Source organism: Triticum dicoccoides, chromosome 1B, assembly GCF_002162155.2.
Source record: "Triticum dicoccoides isolate Atlit2015 ecotype Zavitan chromosome 1B, WEW_v2.0, whole genome shotgun sequence".
In the NCBI taxonomy this organism is placed as follows: domain Eukaryota; kingdom Viridiplantae; phylum Streptophyta; class Magnoliopsida; order Poales; family Poaceae; genus Triticum; species Triticum dicoccoides.
The window spans coordinates 98,577,506-98,599,666 of NC_041381.1; the positions used below are offsets into that span (position 1 = coordinate 98,577,506).

The following is a 22,161-nucleotide window of genomic DNA, read 5'->3' on the forward strand; positions in this document are numbered from 1 at the left end:
AGCTATTACATGAGGAATCACATCCGACATAATTATCGATCACTAGTCCATTGCCTACGAGCTTTTCACATCTTGTGCTTTGCTTATTTACTTTTTTGTTGCTATTGTTACAATCACTACAAAACCCAAAATATTACTTTTGCTATCGTTACCATTACTATCATACTACTTTGCTACTAAATACTTTGCTGCAGATACTAAGTTATCCAGGTGTGGTTCAATTGACAACTCAACTGCTAATACTTAAGAATATTCTTTGGCTCCCCTTGTGTCGAATCAATAAATTTGGGTTGAATACTCTACCCTCGAAAGCTGTTGTGATCCCCTACACTTGTGGGTTATCAAGACTAATTTCAGGCGCCGTTGCCGGGGAGCATAGCTCTATTCTCTGAGTCACTTGGGATTTATATCTGTTGATCACTATGAAGAACTTGAAAGATCAAAGAACTAAAATGTATCCCTCAACTACGAGGGGAGGTAAGGAACTGACATCTAGTTCTGCACTAGATTCTCCTTCTGTTATGAATAAGCTTGCTACACCTAAACCTGCTACTGCTATGAATTCTGATATGTCGCATGTTATTGATGATGCCACTTCTGCTATGCATGATACTTATGATGAAACTACTTCTATGCTTGATACTACTGTGCCATTAGGTGAATTTCTTGATGAACAACTTACTAAGGCTAGGGAGAATGAAATTATTGAAAATAAAATTATTGATGAAAGTGATGATGAAGGTTCTACTCCTAATTATGAATTTCCTGTTGTTCCTGAGGGTTATGTTATGGATGAAGAAACTGCTAGAGATTTTCTTGCTTGCAATGATAGATCAGATCTTAAGAAATTGTTAGCTAAGCTGAAACAAAAGACTCTAAATGCTAGAATGAAACATGACCCTGCTTTTGCCACTTCACCTATCTTTGTTACTGATAAGGATTATGAATTCTCTATTGATCCTGAGATTATTACTTTAGTTGAATCCGATACTTTCTATGGCACTGCATCTGAAACTGTTGTGGCACATCTTACCAAGTTAAATGATATAGCCACCCTGTTTAGTAATAATGAGAAGTCTCGCTATTATTATATCCTTAAGATATTTCCGTTCTCATTAAAGGGTAATGCTAAGACTTGGTTTAATTCTCTTGATCCTGGTTGTGTGCGTAGTCCCCATGATATGATTTATTACTTCTCTGCTAAATATTTCCCTACTCATAAGAAACAAGCTGCCTTGCAGGAAATATATAATTTTGTGCAAATCAAAGAATAGAGTCTCCCACAAGCTTGGGGGAGGCTTCTCCGATTACTTAATGCTTTGCCTAATAATCCTCTTAAGAAAAATGAAATACTTGATATCTTTTATAATGGACTAACTGATGCTTCCAAGGACCACTTGGATAGTTGTGCTGGTTGTGTTTTCAGGGAAAGAACAGTCGACGAAGCTGAATTACTATTGAATAATATGTTGACTAATGAAAATAATTGGACTCTTCCTGAGCCAATTCCTGAGGCAATTCCTGAACAATTGAGCCAACTCCTGAGCCTATTCCTAAACTCACTCCGAAGAAGAGAGGTGTTTTATTTCTCAGTCCTGACGATATGCAAGAGGCAAAGAAATCAATGAAAGAAAAAGGTATAAAAGCTGAAGATGTTAAGAATTTACCACCTATTGAAGAAATACATGGTCTTAATATACCACCTATCGAAGAACCACATTGTCTTGATAACCCGACACAGGTAGTGAAGGTAAATTCTCTATATAGATATGATAAAGATGAAATCCCTTCTACTAAATTTCATAGCCCATGCTTAGATGAATTTGATAACTTTATGGATAAACAAGCAAATTTCAATGATTATGTTAGTAGACAATTGAAAAATAATGCTTATATGATTGGATGCTTGAGTGATTATATGGCTAGAGTTAAAGGTGAACTTAAACTCACTAGTAAACATGTCTCTATGGTTGCCACTCAAGCTGAACAAGTACTTAAGGCTCAGAATGATTTGCTTGATGAACTAAATAATAAACATGACTTTGCTATTAGAGTGGCTACTAGAACTGGTAAAATGACTCAAGAACCTTTGTATCCTGAAGGCCACCCTAAGAGAATTGAACAAGATTCTCAGAATAATAATCTAGATTCTCCTAGTTCTTCTAAGAAGAAGAAAAAGAAAAATGATAGGACTTTGCATGCTTCTAGTGAACCTAATGTAGAAACGCATGAGAATCCTAATGATACTTCTATCTCTGATGCTGAAACACAAACCGGAGATGAACATGAACCTAATGATAATGCTAATAATGATGTTCATGTAGATGCTCAACCTAGTAATAACAATGATATAGAAATTGAACCTGCTGTTGGTCTTGATAACCCACAATCAAGAAACCAACATTATGATAAGAGAGATTTTGTTGCTAGGAAACATGGTAGGGAAAGAGAACCATGGGTTCAGAAATCCATGCCCTTTCCTCCTAAACCATCCAAGACAAAGGATGATGAGGATTTTGAGCGCTTTGCTGAAATAATTAGACCTATCTTCTTACGTATGCGCTTAACTGATATGCTTAAAACAAACCCTTATGCTAAATATATGAAAGATATCATCACTAATAAGAGGAAAATACCTGAAGCTGAAATCTCCACCATGCTTGCCAACTATACCTTTAAGGGTGGAATACCTAAGAAACTTGGTGATCCCGGAGTACCCACTATATCATGCTCCATAAAAAGAAATTATGTTAAAACTACTTTATGTGATTGAGGAGCCGGTGTTAGTGTTATGCCTCTTTCCTTGTACCGAATTAAGTAAGTTGACACTCACTGAGATATCCTTGCAAATGGATGATAGATAACTAATATACATGTCGGCATTTGCGAGGACGTGCCTGTTGTTGTTGCGAATGTTACTATCTTAACAGACTTTGTCATTCTTGATATTCCTGAGGACAATAGTATGTCGATTATCCTCGGTAGACCTTTTTAAATACTGCAGGTATTATTATTGATTGCAACAAAGGCAATGTCACCTTTCATGTTAATGGAAATGAGCATACGGTACATTTTCCGAGGAAACAACCTCAAGTTCATAGCATCAATTCTATTGGAAAAAATCCATCAATCATTATTGGAGGTTTTGAATTTCCTCTCCCTACTGTCAAGAAAAAGTATGATATTCTTATTGTTGGGGATGTTCATATCCCCATTGAGGTAACTTAGTGTTATTCGAAATTTCTCCGGTTTCGTGTTATTCGGAATGAGTTTGTTAACAAGACTTGATCAACCTTGTTAGTGGATTCATTTTGATGATCATGAGATGGATGAAACTAGAAGGCACAACCTTCTGTACCCTCTTTTTACTTTCTGTTATTTAGAATAAATAAAGCAAAAATAAAATATTTCGTCTGTTTTCTGATTTATCCGTGCAATGAAAAATATCCTGAAAATAAAAGTGCTCCAAATGCCCTGCAAATTTAGTATGATTTTTTATGGAATATTTGAAAATTTTAGGCACTAAAATCACTGCAGGAGGGGCAAGCACCAGGCCACGAGAGTGGAGGGCGCGCCCACACCCCTTGGGCGCGCCCCCCTGTCTCGTGGGCCCCTGGTGGACCCCCTCCACTTATGCCAGCACCCACACACTCCATCTTCTTCCCAAAAAAATCCCCATCCAGCTCAAGCACGAGTTCTAGCTCATTTTGCTGCGATTTTCGATCTCCTTGCTCAAAGCTCCATTCACAAAACTGCTTTGGGAAATTGTTGCTTGGTATGTGACTCCTCCATTGTTCCAATTAGTTTTTGTTCTAGTGCTTTATTCATTGCAAATTCTTGCTGTCTTGGTGACCCTGTTCTTGAGCTTGCATGTTAAATTTATGAGGTCCCAAGTAATTCTAATGCATGATGTTGGCTCTAGGCACTTGTAGGGGTTGTTGCTACCAATCTTGTTTAGTTTTATTTACTTTTATTTTGAAGTTATTAAAAATTTCAGAAATATTGCAGAAAAAGAAATATGTTCAGGAAAATGTACCAAGGTGGTTCCTCAATAAAGAAAGGACCTAGGTGTGCTATGCGTGAGCAAGACGATGAACCACCAAGGGAAGCTGAAGTGCGGTCTTGTGAATGGCCGACAGAAGAGTTTATGGTCAATGCATACATTAAGGATGAATTTGATACATATGTGCGTAATGCCGATCTTGAGGACTTCATGCAAGATAAGTGTCCTCAGTACTACTATCTAACTGATTCGTTCGTGAGAAGGTTTAAATTTTTATCTTCGCGTAATTCTCAAAGTGTCCTGTTTGATATTTATGATCAATCTTATACCATGGACTTAGAAGATTTTACAACTGCTTGCAAACTTCCGCAGTGGGGCAATGTTAATGATCCCCACAAATCTGAATTTAGAGACTTCCTTGCTAGTATTACTGTGGGAGAATCTAGGGATATTGCACAAGCTACCATAGGGAGCATTCATTTTCCTGCTATACATTATTTTGCTCTCTTCATTGGTAGATGCATTAATGGTAAAGATGAAGCATGTCATATGTGTGTCCCTGATCTTTGTGTCCTGAAGAGTGTTGTGTTAGGTTATAAAGATTATAACTTGGGGGCAATAGTTGCATGTAGGTTGCATGAAAATGGTAGAGATGGAGATTTATTTGGAGGAATTTATGCGACCCATGTGGCAAATTATCTTGGTATAGCCCCACGAGAGGGGGATATGATGTTACCTCCTGCTTATTTAGATTATGACTCTATGGTCCAACATCATTTTCTTAAGAGGGATGAACAATTCCTCCAGTATCGACTAATCTTTGACAGACATAGCGTTGTCCGTGTTACTCTTCCTGCTCCTTCCCTCTTTGATTACCAGGCAAAAGGAAGATATGTTGTTACCAGGGAGGAAGCAGCTGAACACGAGGGGAGAGCGGAGGCGGCTCGCCGACATGCCGCAGCTCAGGAGGCATTTGCTGCTGCATCTCAGTACGACCCCAATTACAACTACAGATATCAGCCAGGCTACCCTTGGCATTAGACCAACTTAGGCCAAAAGCCTAAGCTTGGGGAGTACGTATTTCTCACGGACTTTATATTCATGTTCACACACTATTCTAGTCGTCGGTGCTCATACTCTTTCATTGTATTATCCATGCTAGTTTAATTTTCTTTTTCTAGTTTTCTTCTTGTGTGTTTGATAAACCTTAAGAAAAAACCAAAAAATTAGTTTGTTTGATTTCCATGCTTGTAGTAGAAATTAAAATGAAAACCCAAAAAGATTTCTCGTTCTTCTTTTACTTGTTGGGAGCTTTCCCGTGTAAATAGTTTTATTTTTTCTTTTCTTTCCTTTGGGGGTCGAGAGTAGAAGACCATATTGAAAATGTTTAGTGGCTCTCATATGCATGATTGTTTATTTAACTTAGAGCCCATATTACTTTGTCTTCTCTCTTGAGTTGAATGCTTGCAGATTCCAGCTTAGTCCAATGCACGTGCACTATTATTATTATTATACACATCGTTCGGTCATGCAAGTAAAAGGCAATAATGACGATATATGATGGGCTGATTGAGATGAGAGAACCTGGTATGAACTCGGCCTCTCTTGTTATTGTAAATATGGTGAGTTCATCATTCCTGATTCAGCTTATTATGAAGTAAACATATTTGCAATGACATTTAGAGATTATAGTTGCTTGTGCCATGCTTGATTAGCTATGACTTATAATGGTTTACCTTGTGTGCCAACATGCTATTAGAATGATTATGATGTGGTATGATGGGATGGTATCCTCCTTTGAATGAATTGAGTGACTCGACTTGGCACATGTTCACGCATGTAGTTGAAAAAAATCAACATAGCATTCGCGATATTTATGTTCATGGTGGATTATATCCTACTCATGCTTGTACTCGGTGTGAATTAATTTTAATGCATGTTTATGACTATTGTCGCTCTCTCAGTTGGTCGCTTCCCAGTCTTTTGCTAGCCTTCACCTGTACTAAGCAGGAATACTGCTTGTGCATCCAAACTCCTTAAACCCCAAAGTTATTCCATATGAGTCCACCATACCTTCCTATATGCAGTATCTACCTGTCGTTCCAAGTAAATTTGTATGTGCCAAACTCCAAACCTTCAAATGAAATTATGTTTTGTATGCTCGAGCAGCTCATGTTTCAACTAGGGCTGCCTATATCTTCCATGCTAGGTGGGTTATTCTCAAGAGGAGTGGACTCTGCTCCTCATTCACGAGAAAGGGTTGGTAACCGGGATGCCCAGTCCCATGATCCAAAAATATCAAAGCAAATCAATATAATTAAACAAAACTCCCCCATGGCTGTTGTTAGTTGGAGGCACTCATTGTTTCGAGCAAGCCATGGATTGATGCTTGTTGGTGGTGGGGGAGTATAAACTTTTACCATTCTGTTTGGGAACTGCCTATAATGCATGTAATATGGAAGATACAGCCATCTCATAGTTGCTGCATTGACAGTGAAAGTATGCCGCTCAAAATGTTATTCAATCTCTATTTTAAAATTGAGCTCTGGCACCTCTACAAATACCTGCTTCCCTCTGCGAAGGGCCTATCTATTTACTTTTATGTTGAGTCATCACCTTCTTATTAAAAAGCACCCGCTGGAGAGCACACTGTCATTTGCATTCATTACTATTGATTTATATTGGGAATGACTTGACTGGATCTCTTTTACCATGAATTACAATGTTTAGTCAGTCCTTGATCTTTAAAGGTGCTCTGCATTTATGTTTTGCGGTCTCAGAAAGGGCTAGCGAGATATCATTTTGTTATATCATGTTATAATTGTTTTGAGAAAGTGTTGTCATCCTAGTTTTATTATTATGGCTCGCTAGCTGATTATGCCATTGATATGAGTAATTGTGAGACCGAGGTGTTATTGTGAGTATGGTTAGTTCATAATATTTGCTGAAACCTGAATGCTGGCTTTGCATGTTTACAAGAACAAGAGCAAATAGAGTTTGTAAAAGTTTTTTTATCACTTTCAATTTATCAACTAAATTGCTTGAGGACAAGCAAAGGTTTAAGCTTGGGGGAGTTGATACGTCTCCAACGTATCTACTTTTCCAAACACTTTTGCCCTTGTTTTGGACTCTAACTTGCATGATTTGAATGAAACTAACCCGGACTGACGCTGTCTTCAGCAGAATTGCCATGATGTTGTTTTATGTGTAGAAAACGAAAGTTCTCGAAATGACCTGAAAATCCTCGGAGATAAGTTTCAGAAAATATAAAAAATACTGACAAAAGATGAAGACCAGGGGGCCCACACCTTGTCCACGAGGGTGGGGGGTGCGCCACCCCCTCTGGGCGCACCCCCCTGTCTCGTGGGCCCCCTGCAGCTTCGCCGACCTCTACTCCAACTCCATATATTCCATCTCGCGGAGAAAAAAATCAGAGAGGAAGTTTCATCACGTTTTACGATATGGAGCCGCCGCCAAGCCCTAATCTCTCTCGGGAGGGCTGATCTGGAGTCCATTCGGGGCTCCAGAGAGGGGGATTCGTCGCCATCGTCATCATCAACCATCCTCCGTCACCAATTTCATGATGCTCACCGTCGTGCGTGAGTAATTCCAGCGTAGGCTTGCTGGATGGTGATGGGTTGGATGAGATTTACCATGTAATCAAGTTAGTTTTGTTATGGTTTGATCCCTAGTATCCACTATGTTCTGAGATTGATGTTGCTATGACTTTGCTATGCTTAATGCTTGTCACGAGGACCCGAGTGCCATGATTTCAGATCTGAACCTGTTATGTTTTCATGAATATATGTGTGTTCTTGATCCTATCTTGCAAGTCTATAGTCACCTATTATGTGTTATGATCCGACAACCCTGAAGTGACAATAATCGGGATACTTCTTGGTGATGACCGTAGTTTGAGGAGTTCATGTATTCACTATATGTTAATGCTTTGGTCCGGTTCTCTATTAAAAGGAGGCATTAATATCCCTTAGTTTCCACTAGGACCCCGCTGCCACGGGAGGGTAGGACAAAAGATGTCATGCAAGTTCTTTTCCATAAGCACGTATGACTATATTCGGAATACGTGCCTACATTACATTGATGAATTGGAGCTAGTTCTGTGTCACCCTATGTTATAGCTATTACATGAGGAATCGCATCCGACATAATTATCCATCATTGATCCATTGCCTACGAGCTTTTCACATCTTGTGCTTTGCTTATTTACTTTTCTGTTGCTATTGTTACAATCACTACAAAACCCAAAAATATTACTTTTGCTATCCTTACCATTACTATCATACTACTTTGCTACTAAATACTTTGTTGCAGATACTAAGTTATCCAGGTGTGGTTGAATTGACAACTCAACTGCTAATACTTAAGAATATTCTTTGGCTCCCCTTGTGTCGAATCAATAAATTTGGGTTGAATACTCTACCCTCGAAAGCTGTTGCGATCCCCTACACTTATGGGTTATCATTCGGTAACCCAGAGGATAGCTCTCCGCCTCCACTATTCCGAGTTCTGTGTCAGTTCTCATGCTGTTGTTGCTTCAAAATAAAGTTGGGATCCAAGTAAGCTAAAGGGTGAGGAAACCATACTTTCTGGGTTACTTGTCGAATTTTCTGTCTTGACAAAGGCTCTGAGTCGGAGGAAATAATAGTTACCTCTTCATCACCCGCCTGGCTGACTTCCGCGTCGTCCTAATAGCAATCAGTGTCAACAAGATAATTGAAAAAGGAGCCAAGAGAGTCAAGGTCTGCCTCCGACTCATCATCATTAAAAGCAAACATCTCTGAGGCGGTTGATTTCTTCTTATTTTTCTTAGGGGACTTGGTCTTAGCCCTGAGTTTCTTGGCCGCTTTCTCCTTCTCTTCGTACGTCTTATTCCAAAAGGCAGATTCAGCCTTCTTAATTCGCAAGAAGATAAGGGATATGCAGATTAGATAAACAATGAGCAAGGTAAATGAATTGGAGAGCTTACATATGGTGGCGGGTTAAGTTTGCAGAAGGGATTCAACCCCACTTTGCTGCAGCTCTCCGAGCTTTCCCCAAGAAGGGTCTTGGTCATGTCATTGATCGCTTTATTAGTCAAACATATTTGGCAGTGGCACTGCGGATCTTTGACGGTATATGCGCACATTAAGCCGGGCTGGTGGCTCAAAGGCATAACCCTCCAAGCAACCCAGCAACGGACCAGGTCTACGCCAGTCAACCCGTTGGCCAGCAAAGCTCTAACCTTTGAAAAGGTAGGCATATATTTGGCTCATTCAGCAGTGGTGAGCCGGTCTGGAAGAGGGTGCTTTGGGTTGAGCCGGTGGTCACGATAACCCGGCAGAGGATTCTCTTCAGCCGGAGATGTGTCTTGGCAGTAGAACCAAGTTTGATTCCAGTCCTTAGGATGACTTGGAAGTGCAGCAGAAGGGAAAATAGTGTATCTTCGCCGTTGAATTGAGACTCCACCAAGCTCTAAGCTGGGCCCGTCTGTGAATTCAGTCTAGCGGTTCAAGTAATAATACTCTATGAAGAGTTCAATGTTGGTTTCTTCTTGAAGATACTTTTCGAAGAAGACTTGGAAATTGCAGATACTTGAAACGGAATTGGGCCTGATATCTTGGGGATGGAGTTGAAAGAAATGCAGAACATCACGGAAGAATTTTGACCCGGGCGGTGAGAAGCCTCGGTTTATGTGATCAGCAAAACCGATAACATCATTCTCCTTCGGCTGAGGTCTAGCTTCATCTGGGTTTGGAACATGCCAGTGAATGATATTCTTTGCTCACAAGATGCCTGTTTTGACATAATCATCAAGCATTTCTTCTGTGACGATTGAAGGGACCCAGTCGCATGAAGTGACGGTCTTAGTCATGTTTGTTGTGCAAGGCCTAAAAAGAATATTAAAAGCATACTTAAACCAGCAAGGTGTAGCCGGGTTATGTCAACATTAAATTGACAGTTCAAAAAGGGATTCAGAGTTAAGTCGGCAGGCACTTGGCGGGTTACAGTTTATTATTTAAACTGCCATGAAGAGCTAATGTCTACAGATCTGGAGCGGAGCAAATTTTTTACTAAGTGCTGGAAAAACAGGTTCCGCTTATGATTTTGGATCTACAACGGTCCCGAAAATAAAAGTAATTCCTGAACCTAAAGGCTATGGCAGTGGAAGAACTTGCGAGCTCGGATCGAAATTTAGTCAGAGGGGAGTAACTGCGGTTGAGAAACAATGCTAAACTAGTGTCACGCAATCTCTGTGTCGTTTTCATATGAAAGCTACTCGTTTTAGAGGAGAAGTATGAAGAACGATGAAGAACACCGACAAACAAGTGGAAACCCTAATGCAGATCTGTTATGGAGTGAAGTTGGAACTTACTGATGCTGATGAACAGCAGAGGGGCGTCGCATTTCTCTGGTCCGATCAGGTTAATGCAGCGGCCAGCGTGGTCGTCACTGAAGGAGGACGGGGGCGGCGGAGCTCGGTCGCAGCAAGGTCACGAGGAAGAAGATGCAGAGGCAGGGGGTAAAAGTGAAAACAGGGCGCCCCTGTCCCTATTTATAAGGGAAAAAAATGAGATGGCCGGCATGAAAATTAAGGAGACGAGATGATTAGGTTGACAAGGAAGGTGCCTCGATTCTCGAGAAGGCTATTAATGATAAGGATACTTTAAAGATATACTCGGATTTGTTCGAAATCAATACGCATGACGTCATGGCGGGTTACCAAGGTTTGCTGGTATCATGTCATGGCGGGTTACAGAGGTGCGAATGGAGCTTTCACACTGGAGTGCAGTTCTATTCAAATTAAGATGACGAAGACTGACTTGAACAAGTTCAACTCAACCTGGGCCTAATGTTGGGGATATAACTCCTAGGTATCACCCGCCCAGGAGGGGCCGAGTCATGCCTTTGATGGCTCATTATGAAGAAGTCCAGGGAAGCCCAAGGCGTGAAGATGGCGACTCATGTAGGCGGGCCTGGATAAGGCCCATGACAGGGGCCCATGAGTCGACGTATGATAACTTGTATTGTAAGATAATGATTAGTTACAAGCCGGTCACGATGTATGAGCCGATCGGGATTTTGTAAGCCGCCTGGCCTCGACTTGTATATATAAAGATGAGACCCGGCGGGAGGTTAACTCAAGAAACAAGCAATCGAAAGCTAGGTCCAGCGTATTCGCTCCCTGGTAATCGAAACCCAAGCAATACAATCTAAAGTAGGAGTAGGCTTTTACCTCCACCGTGAAGGGGCCGAACCTGGGTAACTCTTTGTGTCTTTTGTCCGATTCAACACCTTCAATCTAACCTAGGTGCAATGGCTCCACACCTAAATCATTTCACTAGGACATCTGTCGTGACAAAACCACAACACTCTCCATAATTCACATGCATATAACTCCACTCCACTGCATCATCATTTCCAGCTGAACCAACTCAATAATCCAAGTGCATCGTCATTTCCTACCGAACAAGGAATCATGAGATGCACATGCGTGCGGCTATCATGGGAAAATCTCTTAGCATGGACTTGAAACGGTTCCTATGCAATAGAAGCAAGCCGGCATTACATCCACAAAACATCCACTTTGAGCAAGCAGGCTTCACGATCAGTTGCATATTTTTTCCAATTTAGCATAGCATACGTCTTTTTCTGCTAAAAATAAAGCCTGCCTCTCACTCGTACCCAACACTATATCTGAAACCGTGCATGTTTCTGGATTTGCTCTACTATGTGATATCTGAGTCTGGCTAACTCATTTGCATAAACAGCCAAACAGGGATATACTTCACTTTTCGTACCACTCTACCTTGTAGCAGATGAGCGTGTATTTCCTTTGACACGCACACGGGGAGAGAAAGTGTGTATTTCACTTCACCGTAGAAGACCAATAAACCTGTCACCGAGAGATACAAAAATATCCCTGTAAAAGAAGCTTGGAGAAAGGCAATTAGATTGAAATCAGTGCCAGCATTCTTCTTTGGACGCCGATACGTGCTACTGGTAGTATAGGTGCAGGCTTCATGATTTGGAAAACGAAATGTATATAGGTGCTTGGGGCCACAGCCCGTACTGGTAGGACGTGGTACCGTCAGGTAAAACCTAGGCCTGGTTGCTCGCTGGTCAACCTCGGTCGGCGCGGACGTGGCACGCCCATTCTGCGACACATACGAGGACGACAGGTCACGCGCATCCACTGGTGTTCTATGTCGACGGCACGTAGGGCTGGCAGATAAAGCCAACTAGCTCCACTGCCGCTGACTGCTGACAACCGACAGCAACATTAACGTGATCAAGCGATTTAGATCATCTCTAATAGGCGCCCAAGGCGCCCAACACGCGGCGCGCTAAAATCTGATTTGCGTCGCGCGCAACGTCAAGTTTGATGCGGCGCGCAGCGCTGGCTCCCGCAGTCGCGTTACAATGCAGCACACGCAGTTCCAGCAGTGCGCTAAAATGCAGTGCGTGCGAGCAGCCGCGCATCCACATTTGTTGCATTTTTTACACAACACATTCAACACACAAAACAAAGACATGGCATATAATTTTTAAATCACAAACATCATTCACAACCAAGTTTGAATGAATAATTTAATTTATTACAACTCATCAAACAAATAGTATTTTGAAAAATACAACAAATAGTTCAACAATACAACATCAAACGCATAAATCATGATGATCTTGGGGGGCCATTCCAAGCCCACCACTCCTTAATGAGATTCTTCTTGAGTTCATTATGCGTTGCCGAGCGTCGTATGGCATGATAAGAGGCAATAAAACGGGCCATCCTTTCAGCCCTCCGCCGCACTCGCGCGGGATATCCCAAGAGCTCATACTGAGAGTAGTCTATATCTTGGCCACGCTCATTCTCGATGATCATGTTGTGTATGATCACACAAGCATGCATTATGTACCAAACCATCTTCTGATCCCAAAATCTAGCCAGTCCTCTCACAATAGCAAATTGTGCTTGCAAAATTAATCTCAAAAGCTCTTTCCACATCTTTTCTAGCCGCCGCGTGAGCATTTTGGAAATCAAGATATTTCTTACCTTTCGGTTTTTTCAACGGCTTCACAAATGTTTGCCAATTTGGGTAGATGACATCCGCAAGATAGTAGCCATGGTTGTATGTACGACCATTAGCTATAAATTGCATTGGTGGCAGTTCACCATTTGCAATCTTACTCATCAGTGGTGACCGGTTGACAACGTTGATGTCATTCAAAGATCCAGGCATTCCAAAAAAACATGTCAAATCCAAGTCTCGTGATCGGCCACCGCTTTAAGGATTATAGTGGAACCCTTTTTTTGTCAGTGGAATTGTCCATGTCATGCCTTTGGACAATTCTTCCAACTCCAATGCATGCAATCTATTGAGCCAAGCATACCTAGGAACCCGCGAGCTTTGCTCATCTCCAATAGCCTTGCGACATCTTCAGCATTGGGAGTTCTCAAGTACTCCGGGCTAAATACTTGCACAATTCCGACTGCGAAGCACTTGACACACATGATGGCTTGGCTCTCACCCATGGCCAAGTGGCCATCAACTAGATCAGCCGGAATATTGTATGCCAACATACGCAAAGTGGTTGTCACCTTCTGAAAGGTGCTATGCCCGAGCTCTCCGGCGGCATTCGTCCTCTGCTGAAAAAACCGGTCATGGCTCGCTAGTTTCTCTGCAATGCGCCTGAACAACTGGGTGCTCATCCTAAACCGGCGATGAAAGTACGACTCGAGGTATGTGGGATTCTCCACAAAATAGTGCCTCATCAATCTGTTGTGGGTATCAATCCTATCCCTCCAAATTTTTTGCCGATCCATAACCGAACCACCGTGCTTCGGTTTTTTATTGATGTGCATAGGTAGTATCGTTGCAAGACCCTCCTCCTCTTCCATATCAGATTCTTCTTCAGAAGAGTCATAGCCCAAACTCATCTAAAATGTCAAAAACTAGGCTATAAACAACATGCACCAAATTTCATGCAAAAATATGGAAGTTGGAAGCAATACATATCTTGCGGGCCTTTTGTCGAACACCTTGTGGGCGCCAAAGCGGCGGTGGGCGGCCGGGCGCTGTTCGTCGAAGGCTGTCGCGCGCGACATCCGGCGCTGACTAGAGAGAGAGAGGGACGAAGCCGCGGCCGCACGGGAAGAGACCGGGGAAGCGTCGGAACGGTCGCCGGAAAAAATAGGGTGGCGCGGGGCGGCGGAGGCAGCGCGGTTGAATGGGTAGGTGGAGTTGCGAGCGAGCGCTCGAGAGTCCAGCACGCGGGAGCGGGCGAAGCGGCGCGCAATGGTGTTTCCGCCCGCGCGCTGAATTACATATGCCGCGTGCGCGGTTTTTACGCTTCCGGTGGAGCGTCGGAAACGGTAGCGCACGCTAAAACCATTACTTTTTCCGCGTGGCGCGTTTATAGCGCGCCTGTTGAAGATGCTCTTACTACTGCTACTTAGCAGTAATTTACTTTTTCCTGATACTACTACTACACTATACCATTATTATGATATACAGGAGTACTTGATTAAGTTGATGTTTACAACACATATCGAAGCAGGAGTACAACAAGAAACGTACCTGATGCTCCTTCATTGCATATTGACGATGAGTATCAATTTAAGTAGGTAATATAATCAGCTCGTACAGGTAGTTTTTCTTTAGAGGATGACCCCTGCACTCTGCATCTAGAAAACGCATGCGGCCATTTTATTGATTATTTTCGAGGACCTTACAAAGTAGAACAATAATATGCCTGAAACCGTCATCTTTGCAATATCTGCCGCTACTTTTTATCCATATGATGAAGGGGTGCAAGTTGGGTCACATATCCAAACCTCTCACCTAAGCCTAACATCTAAAGCCGGAGGCCTCGATTGAGCCATCTACCGGGTCCGGGGCACAAACCGGTCCGACGCACACACATGTGTCGTCGCCGCCATCTTTCACTGGTCCATCTTCACAGCTGATTGAGGTATCAACCTTGGCAGGTCCTCCGCCATTGACGCCAAACGACGACCTCCACCTACGCGAGCCTTGGCTGGTCCTCCGCCATCGACGCCACCACGATGCCAAACGACGACCTCCACCTACGCGAGCCCATCAACAAGCAACGGATGTAGATCCATGCTAGGATAGGTCCGCACCACCGTTGTTGCCCACCAACCACAAGCGCCACCCAACCTCGGGGTTCCCAAAGTGACGCCTTCAAGAAGGGAACGGCGCCGTGAGCGCCGCCGCCGCCCAACAAAGTTAGGGCTTTCACCCGGAGACCTAGGGAAAGAGGAAGTGAGGAGATCAGTCCATACCGACGCCTCCAACGAGGGGAACGGCTCCCTCAGGTGTCGTCGTCGGCACGACCAGTCATGGCCGGTCAGGGGTTTCGCCCGAACTAGATCCCCGCCACCAGCAGCACCTCCTGTACATAATCAGCAACCAAGGGAAGCGCGGTCCGACCATGCTAGCACGTACGCCAAACAGGGGAGAAGGGGAGGCGCCAGATCGCGCGCACCGACCGCCGCAGAAGCCGCCAACGACCACCGAGATCCCGCCGCCAGCGCGGCCAGGACGCCAGATTCACCGCCCGCACGGTTGCTCGCCGGAGCCTATCGTGCCTCGCCAAAGGATCCGCCGCTCCAGATCCGGGGCTCCCCACACAAAGGCAGGGCAGCCGAGGCCCCGCCGCCACCATCCTTGGCGCCCCGGGCTTGCCCGGCGGCTGCCTCAGGCGGCGGCGAGGTAGGGAGGGGGCCGCGGCGGCATGGCTAGGGTTCCCCGCCGCCGCAGGGGGAGGCGACTCGGGGGTCGTGGGACGGCTCTTTGGGTGCGACTCACATACACACACAAACACACATCTTGTACACGTAGTACATCCCTTCTTGTCAAGGTACGAAAACGTTGAAGCAGGGAGGGTCACTCACCTTATCCACGGTCTCTAGATAGGTTGCTAACTAATCTTTCTTTCCGTCTACTGGAGTACTACCAAAGATCTGCGTGACAGTGAGGCTTGAGGATCGCACCTACTGTTTCGTCATCAGCCACACTTTGTGTGCCCTTAATTTTTTTCTGAAATGACGTTTGCCCTTAATTAATCAGTGCCGATCGATCATCAAAAGGCCAAAACTCTCACTATTTGTTTTTGTCCGTCCCGTTTGATTGCATCCAAAAGCCGCGCCCTTTCTCACCCTGGATGACTCATCATACCGCCCAAAACTTGTAAAGATCAGGCGGGTGGATATCTTTTGTCAGAAAAAGCCAGAGCAAAAATTGCACGACCATGATCAATTGATGGGCCCGCTCTGCCCTGTTCATCGTCATACGGATGGATGTACCCCTGCCACATGTGCCGGCTTTGTGTCGCATGTTGCGCCCCATATGTTTATGTCCACTCAACTGACAAGTCATCCGCAAAAATATAACAAAAATGACAAGTTAGGTCCATTCTTCTTGCCATTGGCTCATGGTTCTGGAGCTCTAATCTCAATTTTTTCTGACCAACTTGTTAAGCTAGTACTCCTCGTCTTCACTTTCGAACCTAAGAGAGCGCCAAAATAACTCAAATGCGCATGGGCGAGCCATTGCACATGATCTGATCTATACGGAGCAATCCAAGCTGCATCGTTTCCTCTGCCAATCAACGGGCCATGGGATGATGCACATGCGTGCGGCTATTCCGGGCATCCTTCGGCATGTGGACTCCAAATTCGTTCGGATGCAACGGAAGCAAACCGGTGGATACACTCCACCGCTGGAAACCCCACTCTCGGCCGGTGGATTCGTTCTGGAAACGAAATCTGGGGAGCAAGCTGCGACAGGCTCTCGAAATCAGCTGCACGTTATTTCCAATTTAGCACGTATCCATTTTTCTGATAAGAGGAGGCTGCCAGGGTGCCTCCACCCAGTTTCGCAGCTGAGATGCTGCACAATGTTACTGGATTTGTTCCACCTGATATTTAGGGCTGAACAATTCTTGTCTGCATAATAAAAAGAATGCATGCAAGATTTTTACCATTCTTTTAAAAAAATTACATTTTAAGGGTATTTGTCTTAAGCCGACTCAGAAAAAATTTCAGTTCCAATCCACATCATCTCACCGTCCGTTGCCGTCACGGTCGTCCTGCATGCTCTCCGGCTACCTCAGCCTCGCTGCCCCGCATCCTTTCCCCCCTCCCTCTCTCGCGCCCGCACCCGACAAATTGAATTGAGCTGATTGAAAAATAATCAACATGATATTTTGAAAATATTTGTGTTTCCCTTGGGACCAGAGTTGGCCAGGTGGGCCAGGGCGCGTAGTGGGAACCAAATCTTAACTTCGATTTCTCATAAACGATGATTTCCACCGTTTCAAAAAGCAATTTTTTGGTAGATTTTTATATCTTTTTTCTTATAAAAAAAACCTCCTCGCCGATTTTCATTATAGAAACCGCCATCAAATTGTTGTGTAACCGGTTTCGAGCTCCGATTCCTGACATCCGGTGATGTCCACCGTTTTAAAAAATCTTCTTTTTGTCAGATTGTTGTGTACCTGACATGTCTTCCTCATCCCGTCCTTATGAACCATCAGGGTTCTTCTTGATGCGCCCGAAACTTGTAGCATTTCGCCACGGTTAAAATCAACAAATTTTGCCACCAATTTTCAAACACAAGATGATGTCCGGGGGATCAATCATAGAGGCGTGCAACCACCACACTGCTGAAAGGAAAAGAAAAACCACACCCATCCTAACCCTTCCAAATTACTAATATAATATAATTACCCGATAGTAACACTCTCAAAGTCCCAAATCATCATGTGGTCATGCTTCCCCTTGGCCCAAAAATCCCAAAACTGATCAGTGGATTGCTACTACGTAGACGTAGACAGTAGACCGAAGCCGTATATACGGACGAAAGCAACCGCCCAAATACTACTGCTACGGATATGGACACCGCCGCGTACACGTGACCCACACTCTGCTTCCGCTTCTTCTGCTGCCGTTGCTGCTGCTCCTCAGCTCGCTAAAAGCCAGCCCAATCCCCTCCCCTCTCTCTCCCCCACGCCCACACCAAACGGCAGCACCAGTAGCAGAGCCAGAGAGAGAGAGGACAAGAAGCAGGGGACCTCCGAGGAGCAGAGCGGAGCCAAGAAAGAGGCTCGGAGAGAGTCGTCGGAGGAGGAAGAAGGCGAGGATGCACGGCGGCGGGTCGAAGATGCTGGGGGTGGTGAACTTCATCACCTTCCTGGCGTCGATCCCGGTGCTGGGGGGCGGCATCTGGCTGGCGTCCCGGGCCAACACCACCGACTGCATCCGCTTCCTGCAGTGGCCCATCATCATCATCGGCCTCGCCGTCATGGTCGTCTCCCTCATGGGCTTCGCCGGCGCCTGCTACCGCCAGACCTGGCTCCTCCGCATCTACCTCTTCGCCATGTTCTTCATCGTCGTCGCGCTCCTCTTCTTCATCGTCTTCGCCTTCGCCGTCACGGACCGCGGGGAGGGCCAGGTGGTCATGAACCGCCGCTTCCTCGAGTACCAGCTCTCCGACTACAACGGCTGGCTCCGCAACCGCGTCGCCGACCCGGAGTACTGGGCCACCATCAGCGCCTGCCTCCGCGACGGCCGCGCGTGCGCCTCCATGCGGCGCCCCGCCCGCGACCCCAACACCGGCATGCTCGTCACCGAGCCCCCCGTCATGTTCTACGGCCGCAACCTCTCCCCGATTCAGGTCCGCCCCCCTCTCCCCTTCTCCCTCCCAAGATTCACTTCCTTCCTTGCCTCGCACACTATTTCCATGTGATTCTCGGCAATTCCCTAGTGCCAAGAAATTTGGGGATTTTTCCTGCTACAAATGTTCTTTCTTTTTGTGTGGGGGGATTTTAATGCACACTCTACTTAGGAGGATAAGTTATATCCTAGTACTAATCTTCTGTGCTTATTTCTGCAATTTGCTCTGAGTTCTCTGCTTGGATTATTGATTCAGTTTGAGTTTTCTCACACTGTTTAGGGAGGATATTCCAGTTTTCTGCTACTTGGTAGTACCATGTGGATCTCGAGAGGAACCTTGCTTGCCCCCTTTACCATCAGCCCCCCTTTTGCTTATTAGCAAGTCATGCCCGACCTTTGAGAAAAATTGTTAATCCTGCAACCTTTTCGCTTCTCCCTGATTTGGGGCAAAACCAGCTAGGAGAGAAAAACAACTAATTAGCAGCCTCCCATCCGATACTCCATTAAGCACCTTTCCCCAAAAGCAGTCTTTTTTAGCTTTAATTGGTTCGTCCATGGAATTGCAATTGCTTGACATCACAGAAAAAGGATCTTCGCCGCGATTTTGCGATTATTCGATGCGTGCCCGTAAGCAGAGACACTTTGTGGGGGGTGATTTGGGACTCCAGATCATCAAGGATTGCTACCATCAGGCACTATGTTTGGAAAAGAAAGTGTTTAAAGGGTGTTTTCTTTGGCTGATGTGAACAACTAACACAAAGTTTGTTCTTTCTGCATGGGGCAAAGATTCTAGTAGTGCCTTAAGCACTAAGGATTGACTGAATGGTCAATTTGATTCCTGGTCTATGTCAGTTGCCTTCCCTCTCCAGTCCAGGTACTACCATGAGTTGACACTATCGCGTCGCGGTGGTAATAAGTAGAATCTCCATGTGTGTGGTGATGCTGAGGATAAGGTCATTTTCCTGGCTTTTTCGGATGCCAAACCGGCATGGAGGACCAGGATATTTGTATGATTGAGGGATCAGGACGACACCATGGTGTGACCAGGACAGCCAAAAGCCAGATGCTCAGTACCACATTTCATTTCAGAGTTGGAACTGGACAATGGAAGGTTTGCATGCATAGTTAGCTGCCTTGCTTCTTGTCCTGATGTTCTCTGTGCTGTCTTCTCCATACCTGCCAGGCTGCTTGTTCTTTTCCTCTGCTATAATCTTCCAGAGCCAATGCAATGGTTGGGAAAAATAAGAACACCACTGCCCCTGTGATTCTTTTTCCCCCCTAGGGTCCATACACTAGTAGTGCATTATGGGCTGCATCTGTATTCTAATGCAGATTAGCTGTTGCCCATGTCTGCATACATCTGATTCTATGGAGGAGTGATTATTGAATTATGGAGTCAAGTTGTGTGCAGTTTAATGCACATGGGCACACATAATTTGTAGTACAGGAGGTATCCTGCACATAAAAGCATACCTTGGGGTGGGTTCATTGTTTTTCAGATAACTGGTTGGATATGGCTTTGTTTTCTCCGGTGCACGCACATATAGGCATAGGCATGTTATGGAGCATCTCATATGTTTGGTTTTAAATTGAGCTGGTGTGGACAAAATTATGCGTGTTTGGTAATAGGATATCAAGATCAACACTATTCAATATGTGTTTGTAGCTGGTATATTTTTGTCTTCATCGGAGGTCTGGGTGGTGACAAATTGATAAATATGGTCTCCATACTGACCCAACTTCTGTACAAGTCTCATTGGGAACCATACTTAGCTTACTGCTGCAGCAGTTGTGTTCATGATGGGTGCACAAAGTATGCTTGCAGATACATTATTTTCTATGCAATTATTGTCTGTAACATTTCAATTATTTGACTGTACATTGAATCATCGAGCTAACAGTAATACAATATTGTAGTTGGAACTCATATTACATTAATGTACACCAGTATGAATGAACTTCAGTCCAGAGAGTTGAGTATTTCTGGTTAATGAATGATATGTCCACAGGCTCATCAACAAACGTTATAGTTAAGTTTCATCTTGCTCAGTTAATTGGGATCTCAAAGCTTCACCCCCAAGCTGATGACCTGTAATATTGCATCTACCCAACTTAACAACTACAATAGTCCATACAAAAATGCATTTTGTTGCCATATCCTTTTCTGTTCTGTCCATAAAGTTTTAGCTGTACAACTCATTTTGGGTCTACAGAAATGAAGTTTTCTTTATTTTGGATCTACATAAGTGAAGTTCTCAGTATGCTGTTCAGATCACTTGTGTGATTCCTCAGGATACTAACACCATTCTGTAACTGCCAATCACAGTCCGGATGCTGCAAGCCACCGACATCGTGCGCCTTCACCTACAACAACGAGACGTACTGGAGCGCGAACCCCGGCGTCCCCACCGTGGTGACCGACCCCGACTGCCTCAAATGGAGCAACGACCAGCAGACGTTGTGCTTTCAGTGCGACTCGTGCAAGGCCGGCGTCCTGGCCGGCATCAAGAAGAGCTGGCGCAAGGTGGCCATCATCAACATCGTTGTGCTCATCATCCTCATCATCGTCTACGTCGCTGGCTGCGCCGCGTTCCGCAACGCCAAGAGGGACGACAACGACGAGTCGTACGGCATGGCCAGGATGACCAAGTCCCGGCCGAGCAGGTTCCAGTTCTAGACCTCAGGCGAAAAACCGGGAAAACCTTTGACTGTACAAAAGGCCACTCACTGTGGGTGGTGGTGTTAAGACTTTGGCCTGAACTATATTTCTTGCTGAACTGTGTGGATGATGATGATGATCACCCTGTAGTGGGTGGTGTGGAAGGGAAGGTGTTCTTGGACCGAATGTTTGGTGTGGTGTTTGGGTTCTGTGGTGTTTAGGGTAGGTCTATTCTGTATTTGGTGGTACAAGATGAGGTCTGCAAGGAACAGAAGGGGCTGTCTCATTTTAGGATTGTATTGTTCTGCACTTGGTGATTTTGATCTGTCATCTTCCTTACTAGTTCATGCTATTATTATGATTGCCATCACTCTCAATATATCATGTTTTTTTAGACAAACTCAATATATCATGTGCAGTATAGAGGTTTGTGTTAGAATCACTTTGGATCGGATAGGTTAGATCAATCCGGTAGTCCTACCTTCTCCTTGGGTTGAAGAGCTCGAGCCGGTTCCGGCCATGGCGAAGTAGTGGCCGGAGATAGCAGGGAGATGGCGGCGGTGGTGTGCTTCCCGTGAGCGCACCGCGCTAATCCTAGATCGGTAAGGTGTGCTGGTGGGGTTTGTGGCAGCGATTAACCTCATAGCTCGTGCCCCTGCCCCCACCTCTGTTTATATAGTGCGGGTCACAGGGGCCCACCAACCATGGTTTGGTTGGCGCTCTCAATCAGGGCGCGAGGCAAGGGCCCGTTCGACCCGTTGGGCTCGAACGGGAGAGAGATCAACCTAACATTTTCTTCCT

At 44.7% G+C, this 22,161-nt stretch overlaps 1 protein-coding gene across 1 annotated transcript; it reads left to right on the forward strand.

The window, feature by feature from the left end:
- The first annotated feature begins 17,995 nt into the window (after positions 1-17,995).
- Positions 17,996-21,718, forward strand: LOC119321577 (tetraspanin-3-like). Its single transcript, XM_037595202.1, has 2 exons — positions 17,996-18,702; positions 21,028-21,718. Exons 1-2 carry the CDS (start codon positions 18,169-18,171, stop codon positions 21,376-21,378), a joined length of 885 nt encoding a protein of 294 aa, XP_037451099.1. The 5' UTR covers positions 17,996-18,168; the 3' UTR covers positions 21,379-21,718.
- The last annotated feature ends 443 nt before the right edge of the window (positions 21,719-22,161 follow it).